General features: G+C 45.0%; 1 protein-coding gene across 1 annotated transcript; it reads left to right on the plus strand.

Moving 5' to 3' along the window:
- Window positions 1-3,709: 3,709 nt before the first annotated feature.
- Window positions 3,710-23,692, plus strand: si:ch211-117k10.3 (Krueppel-like factor 15). The gene is made up of 4 exons (XM_070549072.1): window positions 3,710-3,845; window positions 6,149-6,292; window positions 6,368-7,486; window positions 23,383-23,692. The coding sequence occupies exons 3-4, from the start codon at window positions 6,414-6,416 to the stop codon at window positions 23,549-23,551; spliced, it is 1,242 nt and encodes a 413-aa protein (XP_070405173.1). The 5' UTR covers window positions 3,710-3,845; window positions 6,149-6,292; window positions 6,368-6,413; the 3' UTR covers window positions 23,552-23,692.
- Window positions 23,693-26,350: the final 2,658 nt, after the last annotated feature.

Genomic DNA, 26,350 nt, shown 5'->3' on the forward strand with positions numbered 1-26,350 from the left:
TTGCTCCGGGTGAGAGGCGGAGGGCTGGGTTGGCTTTTTGTTAGCACCAAGACTCTCTGCCTGTGTGTTGGGGTTTACCCCGGGGATGAGAGGATAGCTTCCCTGCCCCTTCGGGTCGGGGAACGGGTCCTGACTGTTGTTTGTGCTTATGGGCCAAATATCAGTTCAGAGTACCCACCCTTTTTGGAGTCCCTGGGACGAGTGCTAGATAGTGCTCCATCAGGGGACTCCATTGTCCTGCTGGGGGACTTCAATGCTCACGTGGGCAATGACAGCTTGACCTGGAGGGGTGTGATTGGGAGGAACGGCCCGTCTGATCTGAACTCGAGTGTTGTTTTGTTATTGGACTTCTGTGCAAGCCGCAGTTTGGTCATAACAAACACCATGTTCTAACATAAGGATGCCCATCGGTACACTTGGTACCAGGGCAGCCTAGGTCGCAGGTCGATGATAGACTTTGTAGTCGTATCATCTGACCTGCGGCCGTATGTTTTGGACACCCGAGTGAAGAGAGGAGCGGAGCTGTCAACTGATCACCACCTGGTGGTGCGTTGGATCAGATGGCAGGGGAAGATGCCGCATAGACCTGGCAGACCCAAACGCATAGTGAGGGTCTGCTGGGAACGCCTGGCAGAAGAACCTGTCAAGACGGTCTTCAACTCCCACCTCCGGCAGAGCTTTGACCACGTCCCGAGAGCAGTGGGGGACATTGACTCCGAGTGGGCCTTGTTCCACTCTGCAATTGTTGAGGCGGCTGTTGCTAGCTGTGGTCGCAAGGTGGCCGGTGCCAGTCGTGGTGGCAACCCCCGTACCCGCTGGTGGACACCAAAGGTTCGGGGAGCCGTCAGGCTGAAGAAGGAGGCCTACAGGGCATGGCTGGTCTGTGGGTCTCCGGAGGCAGCAGACAGGTACCGGATAGCCAAGTGGGGTGCAGCAGTGGCAGTTGCCGAGGCAAAATCTCGGGCGTGGGAGGAGTTTGGTGAGGCCATGGAGAAAGACTATCAATCGGCTCCAAAGAGGTTCTGGCAAACTGTCCGGCGCCTCAGGAGAGGAAGGCAGCAACTCGCTCACACTGTTTACAGTGGGGATGGGGAGCTGCTGACGTCAACTGGGGCTATAGTCGGACAGTGGAAGGAATACTTTGAGGAGCTCCTCAATACCACCTAAGCGCATTCCGAGGAGGAACCAGAGCCGGGAGACCTGGGGATGGACTGTCCAATCTCGGGGGCAGAAGTTGCTGAGGTAGTCAAATAACTATACAGCGGTGGAGCCCCGGGGGCGGATGAGGTTCATTCTGGGTATCTCAAGGCTATGGATGTTGTAGGGCTGTCATGGTTGACACGTCTCTGCAACATTGCGTGGTCATCGGGGGCAGTTCCTGTGGAGTGGCGGACCGGGGTGGTGGTTCCCATCTTTAAGAAGGGTGACCTGAGGGTGTGTTCCAACTATAGGGGGATCACACTCCTCAGCCTCCCTGGAAAGGTCTACTCCAAGGTACTGGAGTGGAGGTTCCGATCGATAGTTGAATCTCAGATTGAGGAGGAGCAATGTGGTTTTCGTCCGGCCGTGGAACTGTGGACCAGCTCTATACCCTTGCAAGGGTGATGGAGGGGGCATGGGAGTTTGCCCAACCAATCCACATGTGCTTTGTGGATTTGGAGAAGGCTTATGACCGTGTCCTCAGGGGCACCCTGTGGGGGACGCTCCAGGAGTATGGGGTGGGTGGTTTTCTGTTAAGGGCCATTCAGTCCCTTTACCAGAGGAGCGTGAGTTTGGTCCGCATAGCCGGTAGTAAGTCGGACCTGTTCTCAGTGAGGGGTGGACTCCGCCAGGGCTGCCCGGTTCTGTTCATCACTTTTACGGACAGAATTTCTAGGCGCAGCTGTGGTGTGGAGTGTGTCGAGTTTTGTGGCAGGAGAATCTCGTCTCTGCTTTTTGCGGATGACGTGGTCCTCCTAGCTTCATCCAGCTCTGACCTTCAACTCTTGCTGGGTAGGTTCGCGGCCGAGTGTGAAGCGGCTGGGATGAGGATCAGCACCTCCAAATCTGAGACCATGGTTCTCGACCGGAAAAGGGTGGCTTGCCAACTCCGGGTCGGGGGAAAGGTCCTACCTCAAGTGGAGGAGCTTAAGTATCTCGGGGTCTTGTTCACGAGTGAGGGTAGGAGGGATCGGGAGATCGACAGGCGGATTGGTTCGGCATCTGCAGTGATACGGACGCTGAGCCAATCTGTCGTGGTGAAGAGGGAGCTGAGCCAGAAAGCCAGGCTCTCGATTTACCGGTCGATCTACGTCCCAATCCTCACCTATGGTCATGAGCTTTGGGTAGTGACCGAAAGAACGAGATCGCGGATACAAGCGGCCGAAATGAGTTTCCTCCGTAGGGTGGCCGGGCTCAGCCTTAGAGATAGGGTGAGGAGCTCGGACATTCGGGAGGGACTCGGAGTAGAACCACTGCTCCTCCGGATCAAAAGGAGTCAGTTGAGGTGGTTTGGGCATCTGGTCAGGATCCCTCCTGGGGAGGTGTTTCGGGCATGTCCTGCCGGCAGGAGGCTCCCGGGTCGACCCAGGACACGCTGGGGAGGTTACATCTCCAATCTGGTCCGGGAACGCCTTGGGGTCCTGCCGGAGGAGCTGGATGAGAAGGTCGAGGAGAGGATGGTCTCCCATCTGAGCTCCCTAGTTGGGATGCTGCCCCCGCGACCCGGACCCGGATAAGCGGAGGAAGACGACGACGACGATGACGGAAAATGAAAGCTTTTGAGGAAATATTGTAATCAAAAATGGAAGAGCACAATAAACAATATTTCATAACTGACAACATTTGAAATCAAAAGCAAAGGAAATAAAAAATTTTGTGATAAAGTAATCAATAGTAATCAATGCTACATAAAAATGTACACTACATTGAAGAATGAGGGATTTAGAAATGTAAGAACTTTGTCAATTCATAAATTAATCATAATTTTCTTTCTTACAAAAGTTTCGTAAAGGCACTGCATCTGAAGTTGTCAGCAGGACACAGGAAGGTTGCTTTGTGGTAGCTGTTCTCTGTTAGCAAAATCTTAAATTCAGAGTAAGTGTTAAGGTAGGAAGACTGAAAAAGTAAAATAGTGTAAAGGAAGTGACTCGAAGCACCAACAGAGAAAATGTAGATTAAAACAATTAAACTACAACTCAAGTTGGTGATTGTTAATCACCGTACCACATTTAAACACATCACCACTGACTGCTGCTTTTCCCTGTTAAGCTTGGTTTATGCTTGATGCATTCACTTTCCGCTTGGTGATGCGGCTCGCGGATGGAACGCGCTTCACGACTTGCAGCATTAAGCAGTTAGCCTCAAGGGCACTTGCTTTGTTCAGATACATAAATAACCATATCTCAGCTGAGCTCCAAATGTTAGCATGAATAAGGTGCAACACACGGAAGGGAACTGGTGTATTTATCATCAGTAGTACTTTTATTAAAATGGGCCGTGTCATTTTGAGGCCCAGACGCCTTCTAAAAGTCTCCATCTGCGGTTACACGAGCTTTTGGGCCTGGGTCTGATCAACACATGGCAGTCAGAATTTATAGAACATCCGCCAATCAGCACGCAGTTTTTAAGGCGAGCCTCCAAAGCACTCGACCAATCAGAAACGCGGAACGAGACCCATGCCTCCGAGTTGTGCAGCGATGCAGTCACGTGACAAGAGGAGCAGGAATGCCAACATGGACCCGTGGCGAGGACGGGTTGTTAGCGTGCCACGACAATAACACGACGGAGGCCGTAGAAAACACGAGAACACCGTGATTCGTCGACGGCGCGGGCTCTCACCGCCACCCCCACCCGGGAAACCCACGGTAGGCCGAGCTAAACCTCGGGGATTTTCCTGCTCAGCTCTCCCGGAGAAACCGAGAGCCTTTATTTCTTTCTGACCCTGGCGAACTTGAAACTCGGGGATTCCTCTGCGTATTGCCATGCTGCCGTCCGGTCCTCCGTTAACAGCTCGTTTGGTTCCGGCCCGGTGCTCTGACCCGGTGCTTGTTCGTGCTCCACTCCGGTGGCCATATGCCGCCGCGGGCGCATCCTCGCAGGCCGTGTTTACCAGCAGCAGGTCGGGAGCTGCTGATAGGCCCCGTCGCTACACGGCGCTTCGGTCGCTCTGACAGCGGCAGGACGCGGGTCCTTCCTCCCCCACCGAAGCTGAACCCAGAGGCCTTCCACCTTCAATGCTTTTGTATTCGTGGTTAATTAAACATTTCCAGCAACTCTACAACCCCACGCCCCCGGAGCACCAACCTCCCCCTGCCCGTGGTTGAGATCAGTCAGCCCTGCTCACACCTCCCAGTCGGTCGGTCTGTTGTCCGTTTGAACGTGTTCACTTATGAGAAACAGAAGTAACGAACCTCATTTACACGCATTTATTATTTACTTTCTGTTCTTATCAGGAAACTAAAAAGCTCAAGATACAAAGATGTCTCCCCAAAGAGGCCAAACGTCTGTGTTTGAGGTATAAATAGTATTAGAGAAGTAGGTAGAACCAAAATGAAAGGGAATGTTAATGCTGCTGTCTGTGGCTCATCAGGGTCACCATGGTAACCCACAGCTAGGGTTAGCCCAAACCCAGGACTCTGGGAGGAACCCATCTGTCCTGCAGCAGGTGGGAAGCACTCATGCTGATGTTTACATGCAGCGTTTATACTTCTAGTCCACGGCTTTGGGCGAATAAAAAGTTCTAATGGGCATGTTAAAGTACTCTAAAATATCACCATATGTCATTTAACAATGCTGGAAGGATATTTAAAAGCAGTCTATTGATTTTTTTAGATCAAGAATTTACAAGCAAAATTGTACTGCATTCTTTGTGTGGTGCACCACACACCAGCAGCCGGGCTGTCACTGTGCCGGAATGGACTCGGCACAACACGGGCTGTGTCACGGAAGCATCCGGCTCGAGATTTCCTGTTAAATTCTGTCCTAAAACTGCAAAAAATATCTGGTTTTTAGTATTAGACTATATCGTATCCTAGTACTGGGACATACATACCACCAGATTCTTGCCAGTGCACACCCCTGGTTTCTAAAACTTGTATCAGAGGTCAGACGTTAGTGACATCAGCTGTTAGTGGAACATCTGAGATTGTGATCAAAGAGACCAGGACAGCAGTCCAGCCATGGAACGTCTGGTTTCCTGTGGCCCTTCTGAGCTCTGAACCATGTTTCTGCTGTTTTACCTGAGCCCTACCAACAGGGGATGTGCAGTTAGCATGCTTTTGTGTGAAGATGAACGGATTAAGTACAGAAACACCGTCATCAGTAGGGCTATGTACCAAACCAAAACATCTGGTAAATACTGGTACCAGGAAAAGAATAATTCAGGAACTGGTACTGGAAACCAGGTTTCTTAAAGGTGCTGGTGTGGAAGGTCCACCTTCAGCAGCTATGACCTCATCAGCTCCTGCTCTGAAGGTTGTTGTTGTTTGTTTTTGAAACAAAGACAACAAGTGGGAAACTAACAGTGAAGACGAGGCTCGTTCGGATCCGTGAACCCTAAAGCTGGGGTCACACTTCTGGGATGCGTCCATTTCCACAGTTAACATTGGGCTAGACAGGAAATAACATGCTCTTTCAGTGTAAAACCCCCCAGTAGTTTTCAAAATAAAAGTACTGCAGCCGTGCAGTTTCATGTACTTGAAGTAGGGCTGGGTGATATAGCGTAAACTCGATATTGTGATATATTGAGGATTTCCTCTTGATAACGATAAATGGACGATAACTGCAGGTATGCGCACAAACAAAAGCTGTCCACTAGATGGGGCTGTCGCGTGTGTTACGTTGAGAGTCGAGGTGGTGCAGCTTCTTAACGGGACACAAGCGCTGCCAACCCACACATCTGTTCATCTTTTGCTATCACATTTATTCACATGGGAAAATCATAAATTTCAATACCGATAAATTTTGGATTTATTGCCCAGCCCTGATCTGGAGCTCGTGTGGCCCAGCAGCATCGCTCCAGAAGTGCGGCCATGTGTTGTTCATGGCTGTAGTCCTGGCAGTGGAGAGCAACAACATCATATATGCCATAAAACAGCAATAACAACGTCTTCTTCTTCTTCTGTTTGGTTTCTTGGTGGATGGCATAAACAAACCTTGACCTTTGAAGTCTTGAGGGATTTTGTGATCTTGCGCGTCCTGGACGATTACAGCGAGGAAGCAAGACTCCCAGAGTGAAACGAACTGCTTTGAAGTTTGCGAGTAAACCCTTCTGCTGCCGTTTCTCGCAGCTGATGCTTCCAGAGTGAAACAGGTACGTATAATTGTACTTTCCCTCCAGGACTCGTGTGTTTCTGACAGCTACCCGTAATTCTCCCTGTCTTTGCAGGTTGCTTTGATTCGTCTTCCTGGTCGTTTTCCTGCGGTCTGGATCGATGGTGTCCCTCAGCAGCAGGACCGTGGACACGGAGCTGTTCCGGGACAGCAGCAGCCTGCTGTCCCTCTGTCTGGAGGACGGAGCCAGCAGCAAAGGGGGCAGCTCAGCCTCCTGTGACAGCCCCGGGATGGAGGAGCAGGGGGCCATGTACAGCTTCAGTCCTGGAGAGGGAGAGGACAAGGAGGAGGAGGGAGATGAAGGTGGGAATCTGCAGATTTTTCTAGATTCAGAAGGGGATATTGGATCAGCCTATCTGGAGCTCAAGCTCCCAGAGTTCCCCTACCAACCCTCCTCACCGTTTTCCCCCACCCTGGAGGACATTGAGGAATTCTTGAGGGAGAAGATGGAGCCGCAGAAGGAGGAAGCCTTCTCCCCCCTGTGTGCTCTTCCTGACTCCCCACCCTCCCCTGCACCCCCCATTACTTCCACAGAGACTGTTAGTGACCCGGCCGCCAGTCGTACCCCATGCTCATCCAGTCCAGAGACTCCTGAGAAAGAGGAACATGGAACGAGCCAAACCGGGTCCCCCTCTGCCAACTCCAACCCCCCACCCCCCACTCAGACACCACCAATGCTCCTCGGAGCTCCAGTGGTCCTCCAGCTGCAGCCGCTACCTCTGACCCGACCTCAGGCTCCAGCAGGGTCTTCTTCTGGGGGTCAGACTGGGATTTGGCTTACTCACCTAGTTATGGGGCTCCAGGGGGCCACCGCTCCAAATCTCACACTTGTGGCCCCTCAAGTCTCTTCCACACCCACCACCGCCTTGTTGTCGCTAAGCAACAGTGACAACAAATCAGCTGATCAGAAGTATGTGAAAATCGCCCCTCTGCCCATAACTACGAGGACTCTAGAGATCACAACAGTGACTGGAGCCGGTGGGCAAGGCAGCGCGCTCCTAAAAGCAGCAGCTGCCCCCCGTGTGACCAGAGCGCCCCCCACTGAGAGGGTTCATAAATGTTCCCACCCGGGGTGTGGCAAGATGTACACCAAAAGCAGCCATCTGAAAGCACACTTCCGCCGGCACACGGGGGAGAAACCATACACCTGCAGCTGGCCAGAGTGTGGCTGGAGGTACGTGGTGGGCAACGCCGGGGGGGGGGGGGGGGTAGCCTGTTGGCCAGGTCGTAACGTTTCTACGTAGCAGCCGTAACAGGACATGCAAACTACAGACCCCACAGGCTTGGTCTAACTGATCACATCCACTCCATCTCTGTCACACACACACACACACACGCACGCACAGGCACGCACGCACGCACACACACACACACACACGCACGCACACACACACACACACACACACACACACACACACACACACACACACTCACATGCACACACACGCACTCACACACACACACACACACACACACACACATGCACACACACACACACACACTCACATGCACGCACACACGCACGCACGCACACACTCTCGCACACGCACTCACATGCACACACTCACATGCACACACACTCACATGCACGCACACACGCACGCACACACACACACTCACATGCACGCACACACACACACACATTCTTCTCATACACACACATGTTCTCTTTACACATATGCACACGCTCATAATTTTCTTCATTTTCACATTTATATATCTCTGATATTTTTATGTCAACCCAGAAAGTGTGTGTGTGTATGTGCGTGTGTATGCGTGCGTGCGTGCCTGCGTGCGTGAGTGTGTGTGTGTATGAGAAGAATGTGTGTGTGTGTGCGGGTCTGTTTGTGCGTGCGTGCGTGTCTGTGTGTGTGTGTGTGTGTGTGTGTGCGTGCGTGCATGCATGTGTGCGTGCGTGTGTGTGTGTGCGTGTCTGTGTGTGTGTGTGTGTGTGCGTGCGTGCATGCATGTGTGCGTGCGTGTGTGTGAAAGACAGTATAGTAGAAACAGACATCAGTTTGGATGAAATGGAAGCCACCTTACTGCTCTGTGATTGGCTGAAAGGTTCGGGAGCAGGTCATTGTCAAGAGCGCTCTCCTTAGGGCTGCAACTAACGATTATTTTCATAATCGATTAATCTGTCGATTATTTTTTCGATTAATCAATTAATCGGTTTGTTATTGTTTAGCTATTTAACCTATACAAGTGATGAATACATTTCAGTTAAGAAAAAGAAAAACATAAGAGAATTGTGCAGTTGACTGCAGTCTATTTTATTGCACATGAACACAGTCAGCGGTGTAAAATGAGCTAAACAGTGCAAAATATCAGTCCAGAATAATTTTTTGGCATCAAAATATAAGAGGTAAATTCCATAAAAAATAATGTAGAATCTAGAATAGAGTTTGTAAGTGGTATGCATTGCTGGGGGGTGAGTGTCTTGTTCCCCATGTAGTTGTCCATCGTTGCTTGTTTTTTTTCTGCATAAGAAACACAAATAGACTGAAATAAGTACACATATAAAATAAAGCAGCACACACACTACAACACTAAATCAATATTACATTATTTGAATTAATTAACAATATACAGTGATCATTTATTTAGACAAAAATGTGTTGTGAGGCGTTTTACAGCGTTAGATAGTAAAACAGCCTTTTAATAGTAAAAAAATGACTTTCTGAATTTCTCCTGTATTTAAAAATTGAAAGTGTACAACTATGCCGCGTTATATTCACCTGGACACAGCTCGTCTGTATATTTTTCTCCGCGGAGTTGTCCTTTTTTGAATGAGGAACATTGATATGGGTTTGTGCCGTTTTTCTCTTAACGAGAACATTCTGTAGAGAAATAGAGTGATGTAACGATCTAGAGTTGTATTTTAATATACTGTAAGTAGATCTAGTTTTTATAATCAGAATAGGTTGTTTTTATCATCAGGGAGTTCATTTAACACTCTGTATTGACCTTGAGACAAGAAAAGAGAATTTTAAGAATTTTATTATAAATTCTACAATCTATCAGGACTAACTCTGTGTTGTTTGGAAATGAATGTGTTGTTCGATGTGTTTGTGTGTGTGTGTGTGTGTGTGTGTGGTTGGTTCAGACTCCTTAGGCTGACGTCATTGAATCTGGTAGTCTTTGTTATGACTAGATATCACGAGGCTTATAAAGTGATGACATGAGCTGCTATTTTGCCGTGTACGTACCCAGTGGGGGGCCTCCCAGGTAGATCAGGAAATGCCAGGTCTGAAGACCTCGGATGTGCGCTGGAGCTGGTCAAAACAGCGATCGCAGCGTTTCAAAGCCCGTCTGAAGGGTCGACCCAGGTAACAATCGGCAGCGTCAGCAGGTGCTCTTATTTTGAAAGGATGTCGTCTGGTTGTTAAACGACGAAAATCTCCAACTTCACAGTTCTTAGTTTAAAGAAGAAAACACATCTGGCCAGGCTGTGCTTCTCTTTGGGATGACAGTGAATAGAACTGAAGTCAAAATGGAACTGAGCTTAAAATGGCATTGCCTTGTTTTATATCTCTGAATTGTTGATAAGTTTTAGTAAAGCGGATTGGACACTTTAAGTCAACAAGCCAGATTCTCTTGCGGCAGCCGAAAGCTCTGATTGGTTGGAACAATGTGTCATGCGTTTCTATGGAGATGAGGGTCAGTCTGTCTGTGCAGTAGTCCTGTTTTCATTAAACACATAAATCATGACATCTTTATTCCACAGATCATTCACTTGATTATTATTGATCAACATCTGTTTCGACTAGCTTTAATCACAAATTAAGTACTTTGATTATTGAAAAGCGTTCTTCTTCTCCTTCTGGCTCTTCTCCTGGAATGTAAACAGTCTGAGGAACACCCGACCTTGGCGTTTTCTACACGGGTGTTACTGTGCACAGGGGCAGCTGTGTGGAGCTGAAAATTATGAAGTTCATAACGTTACAATTCTTATAAACAGACGTGCTAAATTTGGCAAGCGCATGATTCACAACACGGAGGATATTCACGATTGCATCTAGTCAGTCAGAAGTAGAACACCGTAGACTGACGCGGCAAAAAAAACATGTTTAACATCCACTATAACGAACTCAGCTAAAACACTAAGTCCCAAATTTGATCTGCGTGTAGTGATGGACCACTACACTATAATTAGCTTGTTTATTTTCTGTTACTTACCGGGCTGGCTCTTCCTCTGCTGCATCAGTCCCCACATGTTTTCGTCTCAAATGTTCACTTAGGGACGTCGTGCTTCCGTGCCATGCTAGATGGTTTTTGCATATTTTGCAGGTCACCCGTCTTTTCATGACATCTAGAGTGAAGTGCTCCCATGCTCGTGAGGTTTTTGTCCAGGGTTTCTCTTCAGTTTTGTCGCTTCTATTTTTCTTCCGTATTTCTTCTTGTTCTGCCATCTCTCACAGCAAGATGAGCGTCAGTAACGTGCTACGTCATGAAAACCGAGGGCACTTATTGGCTCGTTTCTTCTTCTACGGCTCCACTGGTAGATCAGTGGCTCATTACTGCCACACACTGGCGGCAAATTTAACAGCTTGTAACTGATGTCAGATTGTGGTAAAAATAGACTTTATGCGGTAAAATGTGATTATTAAACAACTAATCGATGACTAAAAAAGTTGTTAACTATTTTAATAATCGATTATAATCGATTAAATCGATTAGTTGTTTCAGCTCTAGCTCTCCTCATCATGGACGGTGAAGCTAGGCTGGAGGCTTCAGCAGGCAGCGGGGACGTTAGGGACTCATCGTGTCCTGAAATGGTCACATCTGTCTTCAGCTCTTGAGCAGCAGGACCGGCTCACCTCTCTACTGTTACTTGGCTGAAAATGACATGAAAGGACTTCTCAGAACAAACTGCTCTGCAGGCCAGCCAGATCAATCCGGTCCCGACAGGCTTGGTGCGTCGCGAGCACGCCTGTTAGAAAGTGTTTCTGTCAGCTGTGCTTCGACTCCAGCTAACTAGACGTGGCATTACGTTTCATTTTGATGAAAGAGGGATTTTGTTACTTGATTGTTTAGTTTGTGGATGACGTCAGAAAATGATGAATTTATTGTTCTAACGTGGTTCACACGTGACATTTGATCAAGCTGAACATTCCCCGGACAGGAGAATCACGTCTGTTACACTTCATCCACATAACCTTTAGATAACAATAAACCAGGCTCCCTGCAGCTTTTCCACACGTCGCTTTAAAGCACTGTTGGCTCCACGGGTGGTTTTGACCTACTTTGTGGGTGCTGAAGCACACTGAATTAAATCCTAGCCCCCCCTAAAATTTGAGAATTTAAAAGATTTATTTTTACTATGTTTTTTAAGACACTTGTAAAATATAAAAAGCATATACTCAACTCAATCTTTATTTTAAAGCGCCTCTCAGGCACGGGTGACAACAAAGCGCTGTACAGACATATATCAGTAATTAATAAGGTAAGGATTAACAGATTAAAAAATAAGGTTAAAGATTAAAAACAGGAATAAAAACATTCAAATCACAATTAAAAAGAAACACCAGCAGACTAACGGCCTCGTGTAAAGGCCAGATCAAATAAAAAAGCCTGATCTTAAAAACTGTCATTGATGGTGAAGCGCGCACATCAAAGGCTAACTCATTCCAGAGTTGTGGGCCCGCCACAGAGAAAGCCCTGTCTCCTCTCATCTTTAAACGATGCCTCGGCACTGTGAGTAGCAGCTTGTTGCCAGAGCGGAGCGCCCGTGCCGATGCATATGGATGTATTAATGTCTGCAGATAAGAAGGAGCCAGTCCATGTAACCATTTAAAAACCAATAAAAGGAGTTTAAAACGAATCCGAAAATCCACAGGCAGCCAATGCTGGTATTCCCAGACTGGGGAGACATGATCGAATTTCCGTTTTCCCATCAAAAACGTTGATGCCGTGTTTTGCACCAGTTGCAGCCTTGCCAAAGTTGCCTTGGTCACTCCAAATAAGAGGAAATTGCAGTAGTCCAGCTGCGTAGTAATAAAAGCGACGTAGATGGTAAAAAGAGGTGGACACAATTCCATTCACATGGTCATCAAAGCCCAAGACATTGTCCATTTTAACTCCCAAGGTTTGTAACAGCTGTCTTTATCTTTGAATGAAATGGCCCACAGTCCAGTGGGGTAGGATCAACACGGCCGTTAGGTCCAAAAAGGACTGCCTCGGCCTTGTCCTCATTGAGGCACACGTAATTTACCAGTAGTCACCATTAGGGCTGCAACTAACGATTATTTTCATAATCGATTAATCTGTCGATTATTTTTTAGATTAATCAATTAATCGGTTTGTTATTGTTTAGCTATTTAACCTATACAAGTGATGGATGCATTTCAGTTAAGAAAAAAAAAACATAAGAGAATTGTGTAGTTGACTGCAATCTATTTTATTGCACATGAACAGTCAGCAGTATAAAATGAGCTAAACAGTGCAAAATATCAGTCCAGAATAATTTTTTTAGCATTAGCTGGAAGCCTGCTCCTTCCACCATGGATAGTGGCCTCATGTCTTTTACCAGCATGTTTAGAATAGAGTTTGTAAGTGGTATGAATTGCTGGGGGGTGAGTGTCTTGTTCCCCATGTAGTTGTCCATCGTTGCTTGTTTTTTTCTGCATAAGAAACACAAATAGACTGAAATAAGTACACATATAAAATAAAGTAGCACACACACTACAACACTAAATCAATATTATATTATTTGAATTAATTAACAATATACAGTGATCATTTATTTTGAGGGTTACGTTCTACAAAATAGCCCGCAACAGGAGATATTCAGAAAAAAAAGTCTAATTTTTTTTACTATTAAAAAGCTCTAAGTAAGAAGCTCATGAGGTTTTTACTTTGAGTCGGGAGTGTTTAAATTAGCTAGAGAAATGTGACAAATGTTTATTTTGTGTAATACTGTTTAAGAAACATGATAAAAATGTGTTGTGAGGCGTTTTACAGTGTTAAGATAGTAAAACAGCCTTTTAATAGTTAAAAAAAGGACTTTCTGAATTTCTCCTGTATTTAAAAATTGAAAGCGTACAACTATGCCGCGTTATATTCACCTGGACACAGCTCGTCTGTATATTTTTCACCGCGGAGTTGTCCTTTTTTGAATGAGGAACATAGTTATGGGTTTGTGCCGTTTTTCTCTTAACGAGAACATTCTTATAAACAGACGTGCTAAATTTGGCAAGCGCATGATTCACAACACGGAGGAGATTCACGATTGCATCTAGTCAATCAGAAGTAGAACACCGTAGACTGACGCGGCAAAAAAACATGTTTAACATACACTATAACGAACTCAGCTAAAACACTAAGTCCAGCTTGTTTATTTTCTGTTACTTACCGGGCTGGCTCTTCCAAATGACGGCTCACTTGACCGCGGTGCTCTTCCTCTGCTGCATCAGCCCCCACATGCTTTCGTCTCAAATGTTCACTTAGGGACGTCGTGCTTCCGTGACATGCTAGATGGTTTTTGCATATTTTGCAGGTCACCCGTCTTTTCAAGGCATCTAGAGTGAAGTGCTCCCATACTCGTGAGGTTTTTGTCCGGGGTTTCTCTTCAGTTTTGTCGCTTCTATTTTTCTTCCGTATTTCTTGTTCCGCCATCTCTCACAGCAAGATGAGCGTCAGTAACGTGATACGTCATGAAAACCGAGGGCACTCATTGGCTCATTTCTTCTTCTACGGCTCCACTGGTAGATCAGTGGCTCATTACTGCCACACACTGGCGGCAAATTTAACAGCTTGTAACCGACGTCAGATTGTGGTAAAAATAGACTTCATGCAGTAAAATATGATTATTAAACAACTAATCGATGACTAAAAAAGTTGTTAACTATTTTAATAATTGATTATAATCGATTAAATCGATTAGTTGTTTCAGCTCTAGTCACCATACAGTCTTTTAGTGCAACTCTGACAGTTATGTTTGTGTGTCGTTGTTCCCAGGGTCACGGTAAAATAAGTAATTGATCCATAGCAGATTTACAGTTTATCAAGCTAAAGCCCAGAGAAGAATCCGACAGTGCTGGGGTTGTTGTTTCACATACGTGCAAATCAAACCCTTTTAATGCACATTACTAACAATTAAATTATTTAATTGAGTCACTGATTTATTCTACTAAGAATTCTGAGAAAAAAATTCAGAACGCCAATATTAGATCTGACCTTTTTCAGAGATTATAGTCGATGATCTATTTTTCCCTCCTCCCTAAATGTTTACTAAATGAGATTTTTTGTAAAAAAACAAAAACAAAAAAAAAACATAATTTTGTTTCTATAAAACTTGCATAAAAAGAATGGATATTTTTTTCAATGGGATGTTGACATTAGTGGAAAATTAAGTAAAAATATACACAAGTAAGTCCAAAAATATTACTGGTACTTATAGTGGCGATTCCAACTAGAGGTTAACCGATTTATCGGTGGGCCAATTAATCGGGTCGATATTTCGCATTTTTTTCATCATCTGCATTGGTTGATAAGCCTCTTTAGTACAGGGTTCCCGCGGGGTCTTAGTAAGTCTTAAAGGCATTGAATTTAGGAATTTGGAAATAATCCCTTAAAAACTCTTGAATTTTGACAACTGTGTCTTATTCTCTGTACTGTATTTGTCCTCTAAAGTTTCATTTATCAACCACAATCATTTTTATTAAATAACATAGCATAAATAAAGAGTGGAAAAAACAATAATTGCAGAGACCTGATCCTTAGACCACCAGAACGGATCCCCTCAACACATTGGCTGCACCTAGAAATCCTGTCCATATATGAACAGAATTGGTTATAAAGGGCTGCAGTGGACTGGCTCTCTGTCCTGGGTGTACCCCGCCGGCAATGCAGACCAAGCTCTCACACTGGGACCTAACAGCCGTATCAAAGGGCCTGGTACCCCATATTCCCTGAGTACTCCCCACAGGGCCCCCTGAGGGACATGGCCGAATCCACAAAACACATGTAGCAATGCAAAATAGTCCGAAGTTGTGACGTTTTCATCTCCCGCTATACAGCAGTGGTGCTAAACGGTAATCATACCACAGCCCACTCAGACCTCCAGCAGAGGAGAAATGGGGAAAATACCAGCAGACCATGAGAAAGGTTGACTGACGCCTAGGGCTGGGTGCCAGAACTCTGGACCTTTTGGGACTGAGTGAAAACATTTGTTAGATACCGATATCAGAAAAAAATATTAGAATGTCCTAGTGCGCCACCGCAGGTCACGTGACTGATCCTGAGTCACATTATAAGTGAAGGAGATGAGTCTCCTTTCAACAACACTTGTCTGCAGTTCGCAGAAGTGTTGTTGAAAGGAGACTCATCTCCACTCGGAATCATTAATGCTAAAAAACTCAAAAGTTTGGGTGCCTTTTGCAAAAGAAAACAGCAGCTAAATGCAACACCAGCGAGAAGATTTGTGCTGTGAAAGTCAGAAGTACTTGCAATTTAACAAAGCACCTCGTTGTGCAGGGCATCACCTTGAGAGCTGAAGTCTTTCACTGCAAAAAGTAAACCTGAGTCCATCACCTTCCAAAACACTGGAGGAGTCTGAGGATGGAGGCTGAGAAAAGCAGAAATAGGATACTAACCCAACTCACATTTATCAAACATGGCGTAGAATCCTTACTAAAACCGTACTTAAGCTCAGCAAAAAAAAAAAAAGTACTTACGCCAAGCAGGTGTGTGATCTATCAAACATGGAGTACGCACAGCTGCACGCAATCTCCGCTTCATAAATCAGAGACTGCATTCCGTATTCTGCGCTTCAGGCTGTGTGTGTGCGAGCACACGCGTGCGTGGGTGTGTGTGTGTGCGCGCGCGCATGTGTGTGTGTGTGTGTGCGTGCGCGCATGTGTGTGTGTGTGTGGGGTGTCTTGTTCTGTGTGAAAATGAAGCGGTACAAGTGATAATGCTGCAGGATTTCATAATCTTCTCAGCAGCAGCACTGCAGGTGCTCTTCATGTCCAGCATGTGTGTAAGCCAGGTCCTTAGTCTACTTAAAGTTGTGCACATTTTTCCACCAAGTTTTCTTTCATAAATCCCAAAGTTTGCATGGAAAGTTGCTTACGCAGATTTCCGACCCCGTTTTGTGCGTAAGCTAGCTTGATAAATGAGGCCCCTGGTGTTTACCAGCTTTATAAAAGCAGTTCAGCAGGTTGTTATTACTGTTGTTACTGACGTACATATACCTTAAATCCTCTAATACAGGCCCGGGCCTGTATTTGACTCAAGCTCATCAAGCTCCAGGCCTTTATTGAAAGGAGGGCCAGAATTAGAGGCAGGCCTCTATTTCTATTTGAGCAAAATGAACTAATGGTTCGCTGGAGTTTTTGACAATTAATATTGCACCCACATTTTCAAAGTTAAACACATTTCTTTTAACAACGGTAGTTTCTGCTTCAGCCCTCTCCCCCCTCCCCCTGCTTCAGCCCTCTCCCCCCCCTCCCCCTGCTTCAGCCCTCTCCCCCCTCCCCCTGCTTCAGCCCTCTCCCCCCCTCCCCCTGCACAGCGGCCGCAAACTCACTGATGCGCCTGCAGCCTCTCGGAGGTCCTGCTGCTCTAAACATTAAAATAATTATTTCATTTTCTGTTCCTCACTTCTGATTACCTTCAATGGTGTCTGCTTGTTGCAACCACCAGGTACAAAAACTAACTTGTTTTTATTTGACTATTTTTCTGTCCTGCCTGTTTATTATCTTCCTGCATCTCCTCTCAATCCTAAAGAGAAACTGCTACCTGGGTTCATATATATTCACCTCATGAGTTACCTTTGAACTGCAGTTCTAAAAGATCTACCGACCAGAAAACAGCGGAGTGAGCGCTGATTGGCGGCCGCATCAGTGATCAGTGCGTCACCGGAGGACAAGGTGATGCGCCCCGCTCCACAGCGAAACACATCAGGCGCAAATAAAAGACAGAAAACATGAAAGGAAATGAACTGACATGAACGATCGCGTGTCAGTACCGACGCTCTGGCACAGCCCGTTGCCCCCCCGAGTGCAGGAGCTCGTCACCTGCTGACAGCAGGCTGCTGTCTTTTCCGAGGACTGCATCTTGCCGGTCATTATCACGTGACAGCGACTAGTCGATGACAGACATAACAAGTCACTATAGTGAAGTCGACTAGTTCATACAACCCCTGCTACTGCTCCCCAGAGTGTTCTGCAGCATAATCAGCACGTTCTCTTTGAACTTGATATCAAATTGTCGCCTCCTCTTCGTCTCCGCACGGTTAAAGTTACCCTCGCGGTCTATCACTGGCAAATCAAAAGTGAGACGATGACACAACCGCCCCCGTACTTGCTTGTTACCACATTCCACCCGGCCACAATAAGAGACCGGCCATTATTCACCTCCGCCGACTCCGACACCGGCCAAAATATGATACCCGGCCGTTAACTGAATACCGGCCTGTATTAGAGGATTTACGGTGTTAACATTTTGTGCCTTTACTATTTGCACTGTTGCTTATCTCTGTTTTTGCTTTGCAAAAATTGAAATAAAGTATAATATAAATAAAAATAATATAAACAATAAGAATAAAACCTTAAAGTAAGAGTTATCCGCTCAAAAAATAAAAAATATTTAGATTTCAACTAGAGTATCGTTAAGGTATTGCCATCAAAAACCAGGTAACTAAAGTCCGGCCGCTCCGGTCATCGAAGGGTCATCGCTCAAATGAATAAAGAGTTTGTTTTTCATCACAACAGAGCTAGAGTGCTTTTATTTTGATAGTGGGTTAGCTGATTGGCATTTTTAGGGATTGTGAAGAGTAAAACTCTAATGCCCACAGCAAAATACACAGGCTACGCACAATTATTTACTATAACAGACAACTTGATATTGATTTATTTGTAACTCTAATATAAAACATTAATGTTATTAGCTTTTTCCTCTGGCGTGTGGAATTAAATGGTTTGCGACGCAATGCATTGTGGGAAAATTTGCTGTCCCAAGTCTGCAGAAGGATGCATCCTTGATACAATGGGTGGAGCAAGAACACATCTGGCGACTTTGAGCAAACTTGCCATTATTCATACTTAGGATTGGAAAAGTCCTTGGGCCGTCCTTGATGACGTTTCACAAGAACTTGAGTACACAAGTTTGGACAAGTATGCATATTGAGAAACTGCCTATTTAACTCTGAGTAAAAGGTAAGGCTTCTCTTTGGTGTTTAAAAACCTTGTATCTGTTTTTTTTTTTGTGTGTGAATTAAAAGTAAAATATGAAGTAATTCTTAGCTGATTGAAAGAAAAAAAACAAGCCGTAAGAACCACCGGCAATGATTTTAACACAGAGCACAAATTTAATGTTCAACAGTTGGTTAAACTCAGTGTTTAAAAACAGATTAGGCTCAGAAATATTGTTCATCCACAGTTGTTGTTAGTGGTAATTAAGTATTCATATAAGGTGCCAAACATCGAGATATCGGCCCCAAAAATTGACAGCATTTATCGACTACCGGCTCACCACAATCGCCTAATTTTGGTATAAACGGCAGAAGAAAAAAAACAATTTCAACCAATTTTTCACTCGCTGAGCATCTTTAATCTGCCTGTTTATATAGAACCACAACAACCTGGACACATCAAACCTGGACTAGATGATTTCCCACTAATGGCAAACATAGTTTGTGATTTTTGAAATGACCTCTGGTGTGGCCCAGGCTTTGGACCCGCTCCCATGTATTTTAGAAGAGAGTTTTATGGTTATACAGTGGGGCAAAAAGGTATTTAGTCAGCCACCGATTGTGCAAGTTCTCCCACTTAAAATGATGACAGAGGTCAGTAATTTACATCATAGGTACACTTCAACTGTGAGGGACAGAATGTGAAAAAAAAAAAATCCATGAATTCACATGGCAGGATATTTAAATAATTTATTTGTAAATCAGGGTGGAAAATAAGTATTTGGTCACTTCAAACAAGGAAAATCTCTGGCTCTCACAGGGCAATGTAGGTTTGGATTTAGTTCTCTCTCTAAATAATAAAAAACATCGTTTCAAAACTGCTTTTTGTGTTTACTTGTGTTATCTTTGACTAACGGTTAAATGTGTTTGATGATCAGAAACATTTTGTGTGACAAACATGCAAAAGAATAAGAAATCAGGAAGGGGGCAAATAGTTTTTCACACCACTGTATGTATGTATATATATATATATATATATATATACATACATACAGGGTCCAAAATAAAATTTTCGACTCACCGGCCAAGTTGGCTGGTAGATGATGAAAATCTACCAGCCAAGCATATTTTTTACCGCCAGAATCCTAAATGATTTAGATCTACCTAAAGCATGTTACTCTATATTTTATTATGTTGATTCCAAACAGAGTGACAAAATAATTAAAACATCAGTTAATAAAAAAAACAACTCTTGTCATTTTACTATTTATTTATTTTTAGAGATGATTTATGAACTCTTTTATTGAAATCTAGTCAGACTCCTTGTTTTCTCTGTCCATGAAGTCTGGGCTCCTGCTTCTGACACCGTCTTTGTGCCAAAGCATTACAGCCTCATTTGGGTCATACAGGTCCTTCTCAAAAAATTAGCATATTTCATCCAACCAATAAGAGAAAAGTGGTTTTAATACAAATAGTCAACCTTCAAATAATTATGTTCAGTTATGCACTCGATACTTGGTCGGGAATCCTTTTGCTGAAATGACTGCTTCAGTGCGGCGTGGCATGGAGGCAATCAGCCTGTGGCACTGCTGAGGTGTTATGGAGGCCCAGGATGCTTCGATAGCGGCCTTAAGCTCATCCAGAGTGTTGGGTCTTGCATCTCTCAACGTTCTCTTCACAATATCCCACAGGTTCTCTACGGGATTCAGGTCAGGAGAGTGGGCAGGCCAACTGAGCACATGGCCATGGTCAGTAAACCATTTAGCAGTGGTGTTGGCACTGTGAGCAGGTGCCAGGTTGTGCTGAAAAATGAAATCTTCATCTCCATAAAGCTTTTCAGCAGATGGAAGCATGAAGTGCTCCAACATCTCCTGATAGCTAGCTGCATGGACCCTGCCCTTGATAAAACACAGTGGACCAGCACCAGCAGCTGACATGGCGCCCCAGACCATCACTGACTGTGGGTACTTGACACTGGACTTCAGGCATGTTGGCATTTCCCTCTACCCAGTCTTCCTCCAGACTCTGGCACCTTGATTTCTGAACATGCAAAACTTGCTTTCATCTGAAAAAAGTACTTTGGACCACTGAGCAACAGTCCAGTGCTGCTTCTCTGTAGCCCAGGTCAGGCGCTTCTGTCGCTGTTTCTGATTCAAAAGTGGCTTGACCTGGGGAATGCGGCACCTGTAGCCCATTTCCTGCACACGCCTGTACACGGTGGCTCTGGATGTTCCTACTCCAGACTTAGTTCACTGCTCCCGCAGGTCCCCCAAGGTCTGGAATCGGTTCTTCTCCACAATCTTCCTCAGGGTCCGGTCACCTCTTCTGGTTGTGCAGCGTTTTCTGCCACACTTGTTCCTTCCCACAGACTTCCCACTGAGGTGCCTTGATGCAGCACTCTGGGAACAGCCTATTCGTTCAGAAATGTCTTTCTGTGTCTGACCCTCTTGCTTGAGGGTGTCAATGATGGCCTTCTGGACAGCAGTCAGGTCGGCAGTCTTACCCATGATCGTGGTTTTGAGTAAGGAACCAGGCTGGGAGTTTTTAAAAGCCTCAGGAATCTTTTGCAGGTGTTTAGAGTTAATTAGTTGATTCAGATGATTAGGTTAATAGCTCGTTTAGAGAACCTTTTCATGATATGATTATTTTTGAGATAGGAATTTTGGGTTTTCATGAGCTGCACGCCAGAATCATCAATATTAGAAACAATAAAAGGCTTGAACTACTTCAGTTGTGTGTAATGAATCTAATATATATGAAAGTCTAATGTTTATCTGTACATTACAGACAATAATGAACTTTATCACACTATGCTAATTTTTGGAGAAGGACCTGTACGCACATATTCTCCATACACAAATACTCACTTGCACATACACGATTTCTGATTTGACTTTATAAAAAAATTAAAAAGAAAAACAAGTGTGTGTGTGTGTGTGTGTGTGTGTGTGTGTGTGTGTGTGTGTGTGTGTGTGTGTGTGTGTGTGTGCTCTGTCTTCTCCATCCCCAGTGAGTCGTGGAGGATGGCTGCTTATACTGAGCCAGGATCCTCTGGAGGTTTCTTCCTGTTAAAAGCAGGGTGTCCGCGGGGTTTTAAAAAGTATTAAAAAGTGATAAATAAAAATAGTCAAATTTAAGGCCATTAAAAGTGTTAAATTTGGTCTCAGAGGTATTATTTTTTCCAAATTAGGTATTATTTTTTTCAGACTATCAGATGTCGTATTCTGAACATCGACATAGAAATATATTCCGAATGAAATGTTTTGAACGATTATAAAAACAAAACAAGCCGATTATTTGCTCCTCCCACTTGAGCTGCCCTGAGTTGCAAATGAAGCGCTCCTCTGCAGTGTTGCCAAGTTGGCGACTTTGACGCTATTTCTAACAGCTTCTCAGACCCCCTTCTTGACTTTTTAAATCTAAAAGTACCTAGCGAACACCTCAGAAACATCTCTGGTAACCCTTAGCTACTTTCTGGATAACTGTCGTCGACATTTCCTGCAGGTTAGCTAAACACTCCGCCTGCTCTCCGGACCGTTCTTCAGGACATTAGGAAAGGGAATGATGTAGTGATGTGTCAGTCGCTAAAGAAACAGCTCTCAGAGCCGGCTCCCTGTTGGAGTAACCAGAGTGAGTGACACACACCCGCACCTGCGGACTCCTGAGCAGCTAAAAATGGCTATATGTGCGCGTGCGGCGTGCTAAACACACGCGCAGCTTGCCCCTGATTGCTGTGAGACCGGGTTGGGGGTGGGGGGTGCAGCTGTGGTTGGGGCAATTATTACATTAACTGATGGACTTGTAAATAAATAGTTTATAAATAAGGTAGAAATAAGTTCCTCACGCTGATAACTAATAACTAATCTCTCTGAGGACACGGTGCTAGTGCACGCTCCTACAGCACCTTGACACGACTCAATAAATGTTATACAGCATTTAGTGAACATCAATTTATTTGGGTTTATTTGTTATAAATGCCACTGTATAATTCTTGCTGTCAGTATTTGCCAGATATTGGTATTTGGGTCTGTACTGGTTAGACTTACATGAGTTAAACCAAGGTCTACAGCCCTTGGGTCATAAACTATGAGCTATAAGTATATTGGTCTTTTTATACTGGGAATCAGGAGTTCTTTTAGTGATCATCTTGTTTCTTGTTTATTTTTGCCCTGATTGTGCCCTGAGCAGTTTTATGACTGAATAAAAATAAAAAAATAAAAATCTACATAAATTGAAAAATCGTCTTAAATAATCGAGATCTCAATTTCAGTCACAATAATCGTGATTATTGTTTTTGCCATAATCGAGCAGCCCTACTTTAGCATATCCGGTCACATAATGATGACGTCATATTCAGTGGTCGTTGTGCATCATTTCAGACCTCGTGGTCAACTGTCTGAACCGCTGAACAGAAGTGCCTGGCTTATTTTCTAAGTAAAATAAATATGTGCAATACGTTGTCAACATCAGTGAGTCTCTAAGTCTATTCTTTTTGTATGTTATATATGTTAAAATACGTGTAAATAGGTCGCTGATTAACACTTGCAATTTAGTGTTGTGATGGTTTTAAAAAAATTCTGAAGGTAGTAAAAAAAGTATTAAAAAGTAGTAAATTTTACTTAAGGATTGCTGTATATACCCTGAAAAGGGAGTTTTCCTCTCCACTGTCGCTGCATGCTTGCTTAGTATGAGGATTGCTGTAAAGTCACTGACACTAGACAGACTCGATGCAGCCTGCTGGGCTCCTTAGATAGGAAACGTTTCACTGATTGGCTGAATGACCTGGCCTGTGTTGCTGTGTGAAGGTCCTTGAGACGACTGGTCTTGATTTGGCGCTGTAGGAATAAACTGAAGTGATGAATGTGCTCCACTACAAATCCCCTTAAAGGGGTTCTTGTGTTGATCAGATTCTGACCCTGCTCTTGTGTCTCCAGGTTCTCCCGATCGGACGAGCTGTCCCGCCACCGCCGCTCTCACTCAGGCATCAAGCCGTACGAGTGCACGCTGTGTGAGAAGAAGTTTGCTCGCAGTGACCATCTGTCCAAGCACACAAAGGTCCACCGCAGCGCCAGGCCCAGCAGAATTATCAGAGCCACCGTGTGACACGTCAGCTGGCACAGATCAGGGCCGTACCGGTGCTTCTCAGGGCCTTTTGGTGCTGTACAAGCAGAACTTTCTGAAGAATCTGGACATTTGACCTCCGGGGTTCCTTCCTCTCTCTTCCTCCCTGCTGTTTTCCTTCGAGCGAGTAATCTGAGGAGCTCGCCTTACTTTGAGCAATCAGCCACCTCAGGAAAGAACGGAGCAGAAACCGGGTTTGCTGGCCTTCACACGTACACAGCAAGAGACGTCACACCGTCGTCCAGCCGTCTCCTGCGCTGCTGCTCGGGAGGCGGAGTCATTTCTTCTCCACGTCTGCCGTTCCCTCCTCCTTAACACCAAGCATTGGGGTTCACATGCACAAGAGGTGTCCCAGTTTGGTCCCAGGGACAAGTGGTCCATGGGTCATCTCTGGTTGAATTACAGAAGCTTGTTAAAGTTGCATTTTAGAGACAATGTAGTGTGACTGAGCTTGGGAGTTTGCTCAAAATGAGCAGAATCAGCTAAATTCCCAAGTTGAGGTTTTATGCATCCAGTGCTGGCCTTTAACCCCCCCCCCCCCCCATCTGGACCTGCTGCCTTTCCCCAGATCCTGATTTTGCTGCCTTTCTCATTTCCACTAACTCTGACTGCTCTTATTGAACTGGGATCCATAGGAGGGGTTTGGTGTGGGGTACTGCCAAACCACAAATCCCAGCTCTGGCCGAGTGAACGCATTAAAGCGACACCCTCGACGAGCTCCTTGTTCCCTGAGAATCGGTGTGCAGCAACTTTTGTGGCCTAGAGAACTCCTCAGTCTGTACGTTCCACTTGGCCCGTGGTGCAAAAGTCAAGTGAAGCTCTTACTTCATTACAGTAGGGTGTACTGTAAACCCGATTCTGTTGGTTTTAGCAGCAAGAAAAGCTACTAGAGAATAGCTGTAATGGCAGCTAACATTATCCAATCATGTGTTTTAGCGTACTCGGTATAATGTGTACTCATAAAGAAGACAAAGATAACATGTACAGCTCGTTGCCTTTATATAGATAGTTTTGTTGTTTGTTTTATTATTCAAACAGGAATTTTCAACCAGTGCACTAAGCTATCCAGTCGTGTTTCCAGAGCCGTGTTCGGTCTGATGTGAGATTGACTGTAGCCTGATCGATGTGAGGAATGTGAGATTACAGTTCGGGATTTCGGACTCCATTCTGCCCATTAACCAAACGTTAAGCTGAGTCTGCTGGTCTCAAGTGCACTTGTGTTGAGTCTTTGTGGTGGCAGTTCAACAAAATAGATTGAAACCAGAAGGTGCAAGAAAATAAATGATGTGTGTGCTGTATGGCAGTGTACTCGGGGCCATTGTACAACGAAATACTTATGTACATATAAGCTGAGCTGAAAGGAGGGGTCAAATTAAGAGAAAAGTCCTTAAAGGCCTGCATTTGCTTAAAAATTAATGCAGGCGTAATTTTACAAATAAGTTGTATTTTCTAATATATTTAAATAATTCTTGAAGTCTTGAATTTACCTTGATTGTTTGATACATTTTAAAATCAAAGATTTATGAAAAATAAAGATAAAAACCAAGATTGAAGTTGTAAATCAAGTCAGACCGCACGTTTACGTCAGAAAACCAGACGATGTCCCCAAACGGGCCGGCGTTTATTTAAATTCAAACGTTAGTCGTGCTGAAGGCAAACTGGTTGTAATCGTGTTGAAGCACCAAATATTTCGGTAGGCACCTGACTTCATCTGCACTTAAACGGTTCCGTCAAGTTGATACCGGAAACTTCCACGAGTGACAAGACAGTGGAAGCCGCCACAAAGTACCACGTGTAACACTTATCAACGGGACAGCACGTATCGCGCCAGCTGTGCTGCAGCGTCGCCGTGCGTTTCCTCGTCTGCCTCACTCCCACCAGCGCTTGTTTACTGTTTGTGTTGCTATAAGCTAACCGGAAGAAGGCCGGCATGAAAGGGTGCATGTCGCCCCCTACTGTGCCGGAGTGGAAGGAACTTCATTTGTGGGTTCAGTCATCTAACGTACATGTAAACTAGGATAAAGGCTCCCAGTTTATTACTTTAGGTTGACTTAGATGCACAAGTAAATGTACAGAACGCCCCCCCACCACACACACACACACACACACACACACACACCTGAGAGACCAAGTTCACTGAGGGTCAGAAAATTTCTGGATCAAATTCCTAAAGCTTTAATCTTGAATCACAACCTGCTGCTTGTTTGCTCTCAGGCCCTCCGCCCACCTGACCTGTGTGCGCTTTAGACCTCACCCAAGCGTTTGTCTTGTAAAGTTACAACTTTAATCTCAGGGATTCCTAGCGTACGTGCATGATTTTCTAATCCGGGAACATCAGAACGCTTCATGGTAAATTTAAGACTTGATTTCTGGAAGTGTTGATTTCTTTGTTGAAAATGGAAGAAGAAACCGTATCAGAAACATGGAGTTTTGTCTAAAGAAGTTTGTTTTCAAGTTAAGACTTTAAAATCTAATTTCATACTTTCTCACATGAGTTTGTGACGTTAATCTGAGAGCTCCCCATTGTACAATAGCCCTAAGCTGTACGTAGCTGTAGCGTGCTCCGCGGCGGGTTAGGCGTGTTTTAAACTGAAGGCGTTGGTGCTTACTGACCTACCAGTGCTTCTCTACACCTCACCCAGAGAAGGGAGCCACTTTCTGGGCCGCTGGCTGTCTGAGCTGCAGCCAGAGGGACATTTGGTGCTTTTAGGTGAGCTCAAACTTCGAGCACTTCTGCGTGTAGCAGACTCTTCCACAGCAGCTGTCCCACGGCTCCATCTC

This window comes from Nothobranchius furzeri, chromosome 3, assembly GCF_043380555.1.
Source record: "Nothobranchius furzeri strain GRZ-AD chromosome 3, NfurGRZ-RIMD1, whole genome shotgun sequence".
NCBI lineage: Eukaryota > Metazoa > Chordata > Actinopteri > Cyprinodontiformes > Nothobranchiidae > Nothobranchius > Nothobranchius furzeri.

Coding starts and splice junctions, on each gene's coding strand:
- si:ch211-117k10.3 (XM_070549072.1), top strand. CDS start 6,414: ATGGTGTCCCTCAGCAGCAGGACCGTGGACACGGAGCTGTTCCGGGAC. Junction 7,487..23,382: donor TGGCCAGAGTGTGGCTGGAG/GTACGTGGTGGG, acceptor TTGTGTCTCCAG/GTTCTCCCGATCGGACGAGC.